At 46.9% G+C, this 13,636-nt stretch overlaps 6 protein-coding genes across 6 annotated transcripts; 3 read left to right on the top strand and 3 right to left on the bottom strand.

Annotated features, from left to right (window-relative positions):
- Positions 1-305: 305 nt before the first annotated feature.
- Positions 306-2,676, bottom strand: N7487_000474 (Zn(II)2Cys6 transcription factor; the record flags this gene model as incomplete). Its single annotated transcript, XM_056868222.1, has 2 exons — positions 306-2,559; positions 2,630-2,676. 2 exons carry the CDS (start codon positions 2,674-2,676, stop codon positions 306-308), a joined length of 2,301 nt encoding a protein of 766 aa, XP_056733006.1.
- A 732-nt stretch (positions 2,677-3,408) lies between these two features.
- N7487_000473 (Zn(II)2Cys6 transcription factor) lies at positions 3,409-5,805 on the top strand (the record flags this gene model as incomplete). The annotated part of the gene is made up of 6 exons (XM_056868221.1): positions 3,409-3,802; positions 3,856-4,397; positions 4,440-4,752; positions 4,807-4,982; positions 5,032-5,206; positions 5,267-5,805. 6 exons carry the CDS (start codon positions 3,409-3,411, stop codon positions 5,803-5,805), a joined length of 2,139 nt encoding a protein of 712 aa, XP_056733005.1.
- Positions 5,806-6,065: 260 nt separating this feature from the next.
- N7487_000472 (flavin-containing monooxygenase) lies at positions 6,066-8,048 on the bottom strand (the record flags this gene model as incomplete). Its single annotated transcript, XM_056868220.1, has 3 exons — positions 6,066-7,196; positions 7,254-7,612; positions 7,664-8,048. 3 exons carry the CDS (start codon positions 8,046-8,048, stop codon positions 6,066-6,068), a joined length of 1,875 nt encoding a protein of 624 aa, XP_056733004.1.
- A 750-nt stretch (positions 8,049-8,798) lies between these two features.
- Positions 8,799-9,476, top strand: N7487_000471 (cupin domain-containing protein; the record flags this gene model as incomplete). Its single annotated transcript, XM_056868219.1, has 1 exon — positions 8,799-9,476. The coding sequence occupies one exon, from the start codon at positions 8,799-8,801 to the stop codon at positions 9,474-9,476; it is 678 nt and encodes a 225-aa protein (XP_056733003.1).
- A 493-nt stretch (positions 9,477-9,969) lies between these two features.
- N7487_000470 (pyrroline-5-carboxylate reductase family protein) lies at positions 9,970-10,967 on the bottom strand (the record flags this gene model as incomplete). The annotated part of the gene is made up of 2 exons (XM_056868218.1): positions 9,970-10,805; positions 10,922-10,967. 2 exons carry the CDS (start codon positions 10,965-10,967, stop codon positions 9,970-9,972), a joined length of 882 nt encoding a protein of 293 aa, XP_056733002.1.
- A 618-nt stretch (positions 10,968-11,585) lies between these two features.
- On the top strand, positions 11,586-13,303 carry N7487_000469 (Aldehyde/histidinol dehydrogenase; the record flags this gene model as incomplete). The annotated part of the gene is made up of 2 exons (XM_056868217.1): positions 11,586-11,627; positions 11,678-13,303. 2 exons carry the CDS (start codon positions 11,586-11,588, stop codon positions 13,301-13,303), a joined length of 1,668 nt encoding a protein of 555 aa, XP_056733001.1.
- Between the last annotated feature and the right edge of the window lie 333 nt (positions 13,304-13,636).

Below are 13,636 nucleotides of genomic sequence, written 5' to 3'. Positions count from 1 at the left end.
TCCGCCTGGGGTTAGTTGTACACAACAACAATTCTATGTCCCAAGTCTCAGCCGCATCCAAGTAAACCTGCGTCCTCTGTTTTCTCTCCTGCTTAATTGTCGTGCTTGATTGTGGTGCATAACAGTTCCCCCAAACCAGTGTCCCCACCAGCGCTCGTCAAGGGTTTTCTGGACGAATACTTAGATCAAATGAGCGTATGGGAAAGTTGTGTTGCGTTACTGATACGGTACTGTACGCCAACTGAGACATGTTAGCCTGAATTGCAATACTGTATGGAGTAGCTGGAACTGGTAGGTAGTGAAATCTACGAGCCTAAATTCACATCACCGGGTATAGAGGCCATTTCCCAGAAGAGATGACCATCTAGCAAATTAGACAGACTTTGCATATGCAAATTCTGGCTAAAGTCACTAGGAGTCAAGGGGGCATCGTTTTGCGCCATATTATAGGTGTGCATGCTGATCCCCCCAGCCAATTCAGATGGTTGTGACGATGCATCATTAAATTCCAATTCAGCCGCGCCCCTAGATGCGTTCGCCTTGTCGAAGGCTGGTTCCATTTGAAGTTCTTGTTGGTCCGTTGGGTTCAAAAGCTCTACCAGCGATTCCAGGTACGCAGAATGCAGGGCGACTGTATCCTGTGGTGATTGTATAGACTGCCCCATGTGCCGGGAAATAGCACGAATAAGATCGATTGCTGTCTTCTGGAAAGCTTCCCCAATGACGCCATTCCCTGGGAGACAAAGAAGCAGGCATAAGAACAATGCTGCGTTTGGGGCGAGTAAAAGAACGGCATCAGGAGCTAGTCTCAGGTCGCCCAGCGGAAAGTTCATCAAATGGCGCAAGGTCCCAAAAGCGCCTTCCACGCTACTCGTCAACCCTGGCAGATTCTGTAACGATACTTCTTGGGTATTTGACAGGTCAAGTTCCATTGTGGAGCTAGCTGGCGGGTTATTGAGATCCACAGATGGGGATAGAGAAGCCATCAAAGCTTGGCGGAATATGGAAGAAGCCACATTGAGTCTGACACCATTCTCCCATACGTTGATCAGAGTAGTGAGATGATGGCCACCAGGAAATAAAAATTCACGCTTGAGGTTTGGATTATCCTCTGGGCGCTGACATCCTTCGCCTTCCAGTTGATTGCACCATTTGAATCTCCAAGATCTCAAGTCTGCATCCATGAGCTCCACCAGACACGGGAGCATGTCTAGCGATTTCCTTTGAACCAAGTGACGCAATCTATATTGTATACAGCGTAGATCGGCACTGCAACAAGCAGCAAAATCAAGCGGCAAAGCGTATGGCATTCTGAGCCAGACATTAAGGTCACCAAGAGGAGGTGTTTCTTGATCGCCTTGATTCAGCGAGCCTCTCCGCAGAAAAAAGAGGCTCTGCTGCCTGTTTTGTCGAAACAACGCAAGCCACGTTCTTTTTTGCCTTGCCATTCGACGCCCGTCAATGTCACAATCTTCCAAGTCCAGATCATGAAGGATACGAAAGGCGTAACCGCTGTGGAGGTACGAGACGTCATCATCTGCATCCTTCCAGCAGACTAGCAGGTAAAAAGCTTGCAAGGTCTCGATGGATCTGCTGCCCTCAGCAATGGCTTTAATCGCCAAATTCCGTGCTAAGCTACAAAGTCGGCTTTGTAGAAATAGATCAGGGGTGGAGACTATCTTCCCGTCGATAAAGTTTGCAAATTTGGACGAGCAAAAGAGAATTGAAGAAAACAGGAAGGAATTCCGCATTTGAACGCTATCGTGAGTATCAATGTGAGGGTCGAGAAGATACTCCCATTTTGCATTCATCTGTATCATAAAAAATTCAAACAAAGCCTGAGATACCTGAGGGCTGATAATTCCTCCCTTTATCGGATCTACAACAGTGTGACCCAGGGTCATAGAAGAGATATAGCTGGGCATTTTGACAGAGCCAACCGGTCGCCAGTCATCTTCATCACCCGCGGTGGGCACACTTATCTTCAAGGGTTTGAGAATTCCAGAAAGCTTTAAGGATAGGAGTGGCTTCCGTTCTGGCTCACACATGTCTTGATGTGGGCGGTTGGTTGGAGTACAGGTGTCTGAATTCCCACTAGCATTAAATGAGGGGCTATCTCCCGAGGTGACGAAAGTGAACGGTGACCCTCTCTTTCCTTTGATACTAGCCAGTGCGGCAATGATTCTTGCTCGTGTGGCGTTAGTGATTACCGGTTGTGGGTGTTGCGACGGCACCTGCTGGATGCTGTCTGCAGAGGTGACACCCTGGCTAGGGGCATCAGGAAGTCGATTTGTAGGAAGAATTGTATCGCTATGGACATGTTGCTGCGGGACTCTTTGGGTTCGAGCAGAGGTGTTTCCATCCAAGGAAGATTGATTGCGGTTCTCTGTAGTTTCTGGTCCACGTCTTCCACGTTGGGGATATGGCTGAACCCTCACTCGGGTTCTTTTCGACTGCGCAAAAAGGCATTCGGTGTCATTTGCTCTGCATCTATCACAAATATGCGACTGTTGAGAAAGTAGACAGCGAACTTTGGCTTCCCGACACTGAAGACAAGCACTGCAGGGATCGCGTTAGCGCTGCGCCGAGTTGACGGCTCAACCAATTAACAAAAGGGGTGTGCACTTACATAGGTGCACGGCGCAGATTGGTGGGCGTAGAAGTTGATGGCGCCATTATTTGTTTTCATAAAGGTGAGTTGTTCACGAAGTTGTCACGAGTAAAAGATAAGCGAGACGCTGCAGATATGCCATGGCCGAAGCACGGAGGCGCATTCCGGCTTCCCCGCGTGTCGGTAGTTCTGACCGATGTCACCGCCTTCGTGTAGCTTATCTCAAAGGGTGACAGGATAGAGAGTCTTACTGCTTCCAAGGTTCCAAGGTTAATTATTGGAAGATAGTGATTTTTCTACAAACTCTATTCTTGGGGGTTGGTCACATTCCCTCCAGATTTTCTAAGTGCCGGATGGAGGTTCCGTCTTTGGACTAGTTGTGGGTGCACCCCCGCCGGTTGATAAGGCACTCTACCCCCCCGAGGTCGGCTTATGCGTGAACGAACAGTAGTACAGGAGTCTTATCATTGCTCTTTGGTCATGACTCAATGATTATTTATGGCATATATGACTTTATCGCGGCACATTGAGAGCTATTGGCAATGATTGGATGTTTTTCGAGGCCACATATAAGAGGGACATTGACAGCCTTGGACGGTCCCAAGTTCTTGGCGCCGAAACGCGGATAAAACCCGAGGGTGCGGGGGGTGCCAATGCACACTTTGGACTGTTTTACATCAACACTGAGAAATTAGCAATAATATGGGTTCATCACGAAAGGCAGACAGGAGAGTGGTGAACGCGTAAGTACCGAATCGGGGGGAGGTTCTCTTCATTCCAATCCCCATCACTGAGACATGTATTTGAATAGCTGCTCCCGATGCCGCCAGCACAAGATCAAATGCACTGGGGAAAGCCCATGCAGTAATTGTATTCAACGTAACGCAACATGTCACTTTGAAAAAGAAACCACAAAAGTTCAAATCACCAGGAAGCGACTGGCAGAATTGCACCACAGAAACCGTGAGCTGGAGAGGGAGAATCTTGCTTTGCAGCAACGTCTGTCACGCACGATCGAAACAATCGCAACGCCGCAGTATCCAGGAGAAGATTCGCCGATGAATTCAACGACTCCCGCTGCTGCAGACCCTGAATCGATATTGACCCACGATGAACATGAGAATGTCAACATGGTAAACCCTTTATCCTCCGGGCCTCCTGAATATATAACAGATCCAACCGGAAGGCTCTGTGAGCTCGTTCGTTCTTCATGGTACCTACAATGTACTAACTCGATCCCCTAGATTATCTTGGACATACTTCGACTTGGTCCCTGACTATACGGCTCTTAAATCTGACACACGAGGCTCTTTACAAATGCCCTTTCCCCAGTACTGCTCACCACATTGACTCTGTGATCTATGACTTAAAATGGAACGGCATGCGCAGTCAAGCGGTTCCCGATATCCGGGGCCTTCCTGCGATCGATCATGCGCTATTTCTTATTAACGCAACTAAGTTCCATACTGGAGAAATATTCCATTTATTCGATGAAACCAAATTCATGGATCAACTATATCGCTTCTATGAGAACCCGGTGGAGAACGTGCATACGGCGGGATTGTGGCTTCCGCACTTCCTAGTCATCATTGCTCTTGGCAAGGCATTTGTGGGAGCGCAAACCCGCGGGAATGTGCCACCCGGCTGTGAGTATTTCAGGGCTGCTCTTATGATGCTCCCAGACTATAGCCTTTTGTGGAAGGAGCCTTCCACCTCCGCAGAGATTCTCTGTGCATTCGCTTTGTACTTGCAGTCTATAGATTGGAGAACCTCCGCACACAACATGGTAAGTATTTGTTAAGCCTTTGTCTTGCATGATCGCTTTAAGCAATTGCTTACCTTGCTTGGCCTGGTCCGGAATATTCAGATTGGACAAGCGCTGCGAATATTACAGGTTCATGGTTACCACACCGATCTTTCCACCCGATTCCCTAATGAACAAGAATTGGTGCGATGTCAGCACATCTGGTGGACTGTATATATCCTCGAGCGCCAGATCTCCGTGCTTATGGGTACGCCTCTTAGCATTAGCGACAATGACATCAATACCCCATTACCTTTGTTTGCGGATTCACCTCTGAAAACAACAACCCTCCTCATTCATGTCAAGTTGTCGAAGGCCTTTAGCCGCATTGTGAATGGTACGTCAGATGGCTGCTCCGTTGAAGATAAGATAAGCTCTAATTCCAAAGCAGCTCTCTATAGGGATGCTGGGGAGATGGAATCCACATTTGTGAAAAGCACACAGGAAGTCTTACAAAGAGTTGCGGACGTGGCCTGTGAGCTTCGGGAAAACTTCCCGGTACCTGACCAAGGAGCTCTGAGCGGCATCTCTCGAGTATCCGGATACTTGAATTTGTTATACCACCAGGTCAGTTTTCATTCAGTACCAAAGCTGCTAACTAGTAACACTATTTCAGTGTATCATGCTCGCTACTCGGCCGTTTTTGTTCATTCTGGTTGAAATGCGTGCCAAAGGGACAGACCCTCAGACCGAAGTTCCCACGCCTATTCAATTACTTCTACAAATATGTCTCGAATCAGCAAAGAAAACCTCACAAATCTTGGGGTTTTTGCAAGACCAAAATCTGTTAGGTATGAATTAGAGTCTCTTATTTATGTGCGAATATAAGCCGGTTTTCTAATCTGTTATAGAGTGCTTTTTGCCGTTCGATCTGGAAAGCGCCGTCTCCGCCGGCCTTGTTGTCACTATGGCTTCACTAGTCGACCTTCCATTGATTGCAAACCGAACGTCATATCTTGACATTTTGCTCTCTGTTTTAGATCAGATGATTGATCATGGAAACTTGATAGCCCTTGATAAAAAGAGGAAAATCCTTCAGCTCGAAAGTCTTTGTGTAAACCTGAAAGATTCCCCATTGTCATCTCTGATCAATGCCTCAGATCTTTTGCAGCTCGAACAACGAAATTCGCAAGACGACAATTTGGAACCGAGGATATCGAGTGATGGACGTAATTCCTATTTAAGACAAAGCATCCATGCTGAGGGCCCGAGAGAAGATTGTGAAGAAGAAGAACAAGAAGACCTAGCTACCGATCCATACCGGTGGGCTAACGACATTTCACCCTCTCGGTTGCTAGAAGCTGCCAACATGCTGGAAGGTGGGAGCTTACTGGATTGGGTCGACCTGCCCAGTAGTAGCTTCTTATTCGGGTTTGTTGGAGGGGAGTGAATTTTTGTTTTGATGTTTCAATATGTATACTACCCCATATCAATGTAACTGATGCGGCATAGGTAGTTCTTAGCTACAATAACACAATTTTGTACAGTATTGGAGTAAAGAAGGTGCTTATAATTCCTAGATTCACATATACAAGCCATTCTTGCACCTTACTAGAGACAAATTAAGACCGGCAAAGCAAACCCATGATCATATTCCCCGTCGAAGATAAAATTCTCAGATGTCGTAAGAACCCTTAATACCTACATCATCTACAAATTCCATGCGGTCCAGGTAGCCGATGAGTGCTGCGCTATCGACCTGGTGTTGTTGCTCCCCGAAACCCACCCATTCCCAAACCAACCAAAATCATTCCCATCATATGAACGTAAGTCGTAATCCTCCCATCTGACTTTCTTCAGAGCTTCCAGAGCGTGTAGGCTGCTACCAGGCCATAATGCAGTGACTCGGCCTTTCTTTCGTTCTTCGAGGGTTGATCCCGGTGGCGAGGATTTGTACCAACTTGCGCATTCGGCACTGTAAACAGTCCGCTCGAAGTACTTGTCACAGAATCTTGTGAAATTTTGAACTTGAGATTCTTTCGGCTCGACGAGTCCTATGTTATCATAGGCCATCCTCGAGATGATCTCTGCAACATAGGTGTGAACTTGCTCCATCGTGATGAGTAGACTTCCTGCACCTTGGAACGAATTCGGTCCCAGAGATTGGAAGAAATTCGGGAATCCACTGGTCGAAAGTCCGAGATAGGTTTCTGGTCGGTGCTTGTATTTATCGCGTAGATTGACTCCGTGTCGACCGATTATGGGGAATCCACCTCCAGGGTTTGTCTCAAAGCCCGTAGCACAGACAATGGCATCCACCGCTCGATGCGTGCCACAAGAAGTCACAATGCCAGTCTCTTCAATTGAATCAATACCTGTTGTGATGACGTTCACCTTGGGTGAAGTCAGAGCCTCCAGGTAACCTGGCCCCGGGGTGAGACGCTTGCAAAGTGGGGGAAAATCGGGAATCAAATGTTCCTGCAGTTCCGGCTTGTCCTTCAACCTGCGCTCCATGTCCGCTTGATATTGAGCTCGAGAAGAGGCCTGGAGAGCGCTACTTGTTTGCGTCTTGGAATACAGCGTCTGCAGCTCCAATTCCAGCCCTTTACGGTATTCAATGTAAGAGGCAGGATTGCTTTGCCAGGCCTGCTTCTCCTCGTCGGTATAAGCAAAATTGCCTCCCTTGCCGCTCGTGCGTGATGATAAGATCTCCCCGCCGTGCTGGTTAGAGATCCAGGTCTTGCTGCGGACATAATGGTCCATACTTTTGACCCTGTCCAGGAGAGCGGGCACAATCTGAATACCACTGCTGCCAGCCCCAATAACAGCTATGTTTTTGTCCTATACATTATTGATCAGGCACTGAGTCCGCAAGAGGGTTCTATGACATAACCTTACCTTCATATCATAACTGGTATCCCAACAAGCACTGTGGAGTAACTTGCCTTTAAAACTCTGGAGGCCAGGAATAGATGGCCACTTCCATTCATTCAACAGTCCAGTTCCCGTCATGAAAATATCGGCGGAATCTTCAAACACTGATCCGGTTTTCTCGTCGAAGATCTGCACAAACCATTTCCCCGTTGTGTCATTCCAGCGTGCTCCAACACAACGATTCTGGAACTTGATGTGCTTTCGAACATCGTACTTCTGGGATACTCGGTTCCAGTACTCTCGAATTTCATCTGCGCCGGAGAAGAATTGGCTCCAGCCTGTCCAGGACTCAAAGCTCAACTGGTACACGTGTGATGGAACATCTATATTGTCTCAGCATGATTCTTCTGACTGCGAAAGAAATGAATACTTACCGCATGCACAGCCCGGATACTGATTTTCATACCAAGTCCCTCCTAGCTCAGGATTCTTCTCATAAATTGTCAGGTCCAATCCAGGCACGGCTTCGCGGAATTTAATAGCAGCTAGAATTCCCGATATGCCGGCACCGATGTAGATAACCTTAAGAGGGCGTGGCTGGTTCACAGCTCGTTCCGAGATGAGCGGAGTGAAAGTCTGCGGCTTTTCTTTAGAGATGTCGCGTTTTGGGTTGACCCTTGTCTCCCTATCTTCCAATTTCATGCTTTCGTCACTTGAGGAACAGATGTCCTCAATAGTGACGGTTGTATGGTGCTTTTCGTTGACATCCTGCGGGATTGGTGGGATTGCAGAAACGGGGATGTTGCTCAAAAAAGTCATGATGAATATAACAAGTGATTTCTTGTCTTTCCTATATTTCCTATAATCTACCTATGCTCCCAAGGGAAATTTATATCAAAATCCAAACAAGTATGCGAAGATATCAGTACTCTCTCCGGATGGGTATCCGATTAGGTGTGAATGGTTTGACATTATACGTTAAGTTCGATTTACGCATCCCTCGCCGCAAAACCCCTCTTCATCGTCTATTCCGATCGATCCGAGATACTGACCCGGATCATCTGCTTCATTTTAGTCAATTATTGTTCTCCGAAAGTTCAACGGAGGGGCACCCCGACTCTGTGACGTGGACTGATACTTCCTTCAGGTCCCCCCACATTTGGAGAGATAAGGCCAGTTACTTCACGGGTCCATGTGGTCTTAGTGCATTAGTGCATTAGCGGGGTTAGATAGTTACATATCAGAATATTGTAAAGGAAGTGGAGAATCCTAACTTCTAATGTTGCCCATTGGCTGCCCCATTGTATTGAATGCAAACATAGATATACCTAGTCCGAGACGCGGATCAAGTTTATTCAATAAGAAATAGATGTTTTACCAGGTCGGATACCCTTCCCGTCCGGTGTCTTGTCGTTCTGGCTAGCCCTCGGGTCTCTGGTAAACCTTCGAAGCTACTTAATTGATGATGACCCCGCACCAACGAAGTTTTGAACGTTGTTTCAGAATACAGTTATTTGCCATATCAAGATCCCCGCAGTACCACAAACTACAACGAAGAACTTCATCACTATGGCCGTCGAAGTGAGACAATATCATCTGTTACCCACAAACCTCATCCCCAACTCTCCCCGGCCTCTACTTCATTATAAAAACGTTTTGTCTAAGAATATCGACACCTCACACTGCGACCCAGGCGAGGTTTGGCACATGTTCACTAAGAATGAATGGAAAGTGAACTGGCTCTTTCGCTACAGTGACACGCAACTGTCTCACTATCATTCAAATGCGCATGAATGTATGGCTGTGCTTTCAGGAACGGCGAGCATCCGATTCGGCGTCGCCGACACGTCAGCAGACATGCACGAGAACACATATAACTCCGCTTGGGAGGAAGGAGGTCTCGTGCTGGAAGCCGAAGCTGGAGACGTGTTTATAATACCAGCCGGCGTGGCACACAAGACACATAATACATTTCCCAAGGCCGACTTCGCGCTTTTGTCACCAGGGAAAGGACATGGTATCGAGGCTGATGATCCGAAAAAAGTACTATCCGAGATCAAACTGGATGGGTTTACAATGATGGGAGCCTATAGTGGAGGTGACTGGGACTTCATTGCAACTGGAGGGAATTTTGAAAGGGTGTGGGCGGTTCCGAAGCCAAAGTATGATCCTGTTTTTGGAAGCCAGGAGATGGGGCTCTGTAAAAGGTGGCATGGAAGTAACCAGGAGCCCAGGGCTCGCCTTTAGATATCCATTGAGTGTACCTTTCGATTAATCTTACCAGATTACAAATACTCATTCTTGCACCGGCATTTAACGTAGTATTAATTCTACAACTGAAGTGACAGGCGGTTTAAGGTTGTATAAGTATACTTCAATATAGCTAGTCTATATGGGAAATCCCAAGCTAAGTTATTGGAATCAAAATATTATACGGATATTATACGGATAAATTTGAGTGATTCGATAAAAGGAACTGCACCAAAATATTTGAACTCATGTTTAATTCCGAGAACGGCAGGCGTTTCCTAAACAGAACAGATAGGAATACCCCGCCCATCGTTGGGTATGTCTCAATTACTGAATATATGTAAGGGTGTGACATTGGCTTTACGATGGTGCTTCTAATATCAAGTATGCCAGATACCATGTGCAATTTTTGGGAACAACACTGGGATGATATGATGCTATAACTTTGTAATTCCAGAATTTCACCTGAGAAAGGGAAACGTGTTGCAAGCTATGTTTCGTGCTCCTTCGCCCTATTGATTGCGGCAGAGACAGACGATTCAAGAATTGTTGAAAGTTGGCTCTCATGTAATCGCAATATCGCTTGACCTGTGATGCTTCCTGGAGCAGACAAAGACCACTGCAGTTGTTCAGGACTTGTTCCCGACAGCATTATACTTGCCATTCCTCGAACACACTGAGATGCAATGGCAATGGCATGGTCTTTTGGAATACCTTCTGCGACAGCCCGCTGTGATATGACCTGCACCGCTGTGGTTGTCAATGCGTTGGAAAACGCACTCATACCCGTCGCAGCATCAAAGTAGTCATGAGTGACATGGAATACCCTGCCAACGGAGTTGAAGATCCACTCCGCTAGCTCCACCGCTTCTTTCTCCAGAGGGTTGCTAGTCTTGCCAATAAGGGTTGCTGATTCATGTACCTCCGTTCCCATAGTCGGCATTGCGCGAACAATCCGGAGGTCATCCGCTGTAGAGGGTGCAGCAGTATCTTGTCCATTTATGATTCGAGCTATTTCAGCTCGTGGAGTGCGCGCAAGGATACTGATGATTATTTTTTGCCTCAGTGCTTTTCTCATTTCAGCTTCTGCGAGGACTTCATGGACTTTTTCTGGAGGGAACGCAAAAAGAACAGCATCGGCATTCCTCACTGCTTCAGCGTTGTTTCCGCAAAAAAGGTCTGCGGGATCCAATCTGCCGTTGAACGATTTTTGAAGTCGGGTGTGTGCTTCATTGTCGTTCAACGCAACCATGACTTTAGAAATTGGACTCTGAGACTTAGCCACCGATGGAAGCACGGCTCTAAGAAGGGCACTGCCAATGTGACCTAACACTTGTTAGCGTTTGGACTTTGAAAAGAAAATCAAAAATCAAAATCAAAAATACAAAAAAGGAACAAAAAAGACACGATGTAATGAAAAAGCATTCGCCAGGGTTAATTACCGCAGCCAAGAAAAGCAAGTCGAAGAGAACGTTGAGTTGGAGCCATATTGGAGCAAAGGTGGAGAACAAATTGATATCTCTAGGATACGCGAAGACAAAAAATTCAGAGACAAAGTAGGAGTAGCCTTTAGTATCACTATTAGAAAAATCTCGGACAAGGGGTCCGATGAGTTTCCCCAGATAAAAATGATCTGCAAAGAATCCGATTTATTTATATTTTTTTGCTTAGGTCTTGTATCTCCAGTATCCCGACGTAGTAGGAACTGTAAGCCCACCTATTTACCCTCCGAATAATACACTGCAGAAGAATCACTAAGAATTTGCTCGGTTGGTCTCAACTCCCTCTGCATAACAAAACTTAGGCAGTCGGAGGGGGTAGCCGAACCTCGGAAGCTATGTGGGAAACGGTACCACTCCGCATCAGATAAGGTCAATGATAAGGTAAATGAGTGTGACAGAGTAAAATATGACTACCTAGGTACCTGCGCCCGGATATGGTGCCCGACTCATAGTATCTCGATGCTCATCTTCGCCGGGCCGAGAAGTTCCCCCTCATGTCTGAAAACAATAAGAAACCACTCAATCACTCCCCGGTTCAGTCTTCCCTGAACTTCATTAGGATTGGAAATTCAAGAATCACCATACAATTCGCATAAACACCACAATGCCAACCGTGCAGTATCCAGAGCCAGCCAATGCCGATGGGGTATGTTTCTTCTGCAAAACATTGAGATGATGAAACTGATTGGTTATTAGCTTTCATACGAACCCGGATCGGAGGAAAGAAAGCTTCTGAAGACTGCTCTTGCAGAATTGGAGAATGCAGTTGCTGAAATCCCAAGTGTTATCAATGGGGAACGGATTTTCACGGACCGGAAGAGCAAGCAAGTCAATCCTTGGAATCGATATGGCGCTCCATTAGCAGTATATCACGAAGTTGACGCGGAAACAATCAAGGCGAAAGCCATTCCGGGAGCCCTGGAAGCAAGAAAGACCTGGGCAAATATGCCTTTCAAACATCGAGCAGCCATCTACAGAAGAGCGGCCCACCTTGTTCAGTCTTCAAAGTACCGGTGGAAGCTCCTGGCCGCGACTATGATTGGACAAGGGAAGACATGTGGACAGGCCGAAGGAGATTGCATCACTGAAGTTATCGATACATTGAATTTCCATGTCCACTTCTGCGCCCAGCTCTACCAGCAGCAACCACCAAAACAATTCGAATCCTCGTCGAGTAAATTGGATTATCGGGCCCTGGAAGGGTTTGTGCTCGCTGTCTCGCCATTCAACTTTACAGCCTTGGGAGCGCACATTGCCTTCACGCCAGCCCTCCTAGGCAATGTCATTCTTTGGAAACCTTCACCCATGGCGGTGTTGTCCAACTATATTCTGTACGAAATCATGGAGGAAGCAGGTCTGCCGAAGGGTGTGATTCAATTTTTGCCCACGGCCAACCCGCAAACAGTTGTTGAGCCAGCTCTTACCAATCCCCACTTCGCCGGTCTTCATTATACTGGCTCTTCGGCAGTCCTGAGATCCCTTCATGCTCAGATTGGCGCCAACGCGCACATCTATAAAAGTTTCCCCCGCATCGTTGGAGAAAGTGGCGGCAAAAACTTCCATCTTATCCACAACTCCTGCGCAGGCGACGTTGACTGGATTGCTTCTGCTGCAGTCCGCTCAGCATATGAGTTCCAGGGCCAGAAATGCAGTGCCTTGTCCCGAATTTATGTCCCACAGTCCATGTGGGATCAGGGTGCTTTGAAAGTAGCATTGGCTCTAGAAGCAGCCAAGATGACACACGGTGATGACGTCAAACAGCTTCACCATCCTCTCGGACCTGTATGCTCTGAGGGTTCTTTCGAGCGATTTGAAAGATTTGTTCAGTCCGCCAAGGATGAGGGTCACGAATTGATCTACGGCGGCAACACAGATGGCAGCAAGGGTTATTTTGTTCAACCTACCATCTTCAAAACCAAAGAAGGTGGCAAGGATTCCGATTTGATGAACAAAGAGCTCTTTGGACCTCTTTTCACAGTGCAGACATATGATGATTCCGACATAAATGGCTTCGAGGATGTATGCGCGCTCATCGATGGCACATCCGAGTACGCCTTAGCAGGTTCTGTCTTTGCTCGTGATAGACAGGCTATCAAGACTGCAGATGAGAAGTTGAGAGATTCGGTCGGTATGTTCTGCATCAATGACAAAAGCACAGGTGCAGTTATTGGTGCGCATCCTTTTGGAGGAGCTCGATCAAGTGGTACAAACGACAAAGCAAACTCAGTAAATGTTTTGCTAAGATTTTCAAGCATTCGCTGTGTGAAGGATAGTTATGTGACAGGCAGCACTACTTTGTCTGCCTGCCATATTCCGGAATAGTTAGAGATCAATGGAGATAGGTAGAATATGTTGATTCAACAGTTGAGCCAATAACCATTTAGAACCTAGGATGCTTTTAATCGTGAATGTAATTTCATCGTTCGTTGATAGTTCACCACTCAAGGAAAGCAACCCTTTGACCTTGGAACGGAGCGTGTTAATCAGACCCCCACAAAGCCCATAAATGGGGACCCTAGGCCCAACGAGCAGTGGACTATGAGTTATACTAGCCCTTCATAGCCTACCTATCAAGGGGTCTTAGCGCTTATAAACTGGCGTCTTATAGTTGCTATATTCTCGCCTTGTGCTAAGTATATAGAGTGTAAGTTGAGG

The sequence above is a fragment of the Penicillium crustosum genome (assembly GCF_028827405.1).
Source record: "Penicillium crustosum strain IBT 35664 chromosome Unknown utg000001l_segment0_segment0, whole genome shotgun sequence".
Lineage (NCBI taxonomy): Eukaryota > Fungi > Ascomycota > Eurotiomycetes > Eurotiales > Aspergillaceae > Penicillium > Penicillium crustosum.
This window is presented reverse-complemented; position numbering and strand designations above follow the sequence as displayed.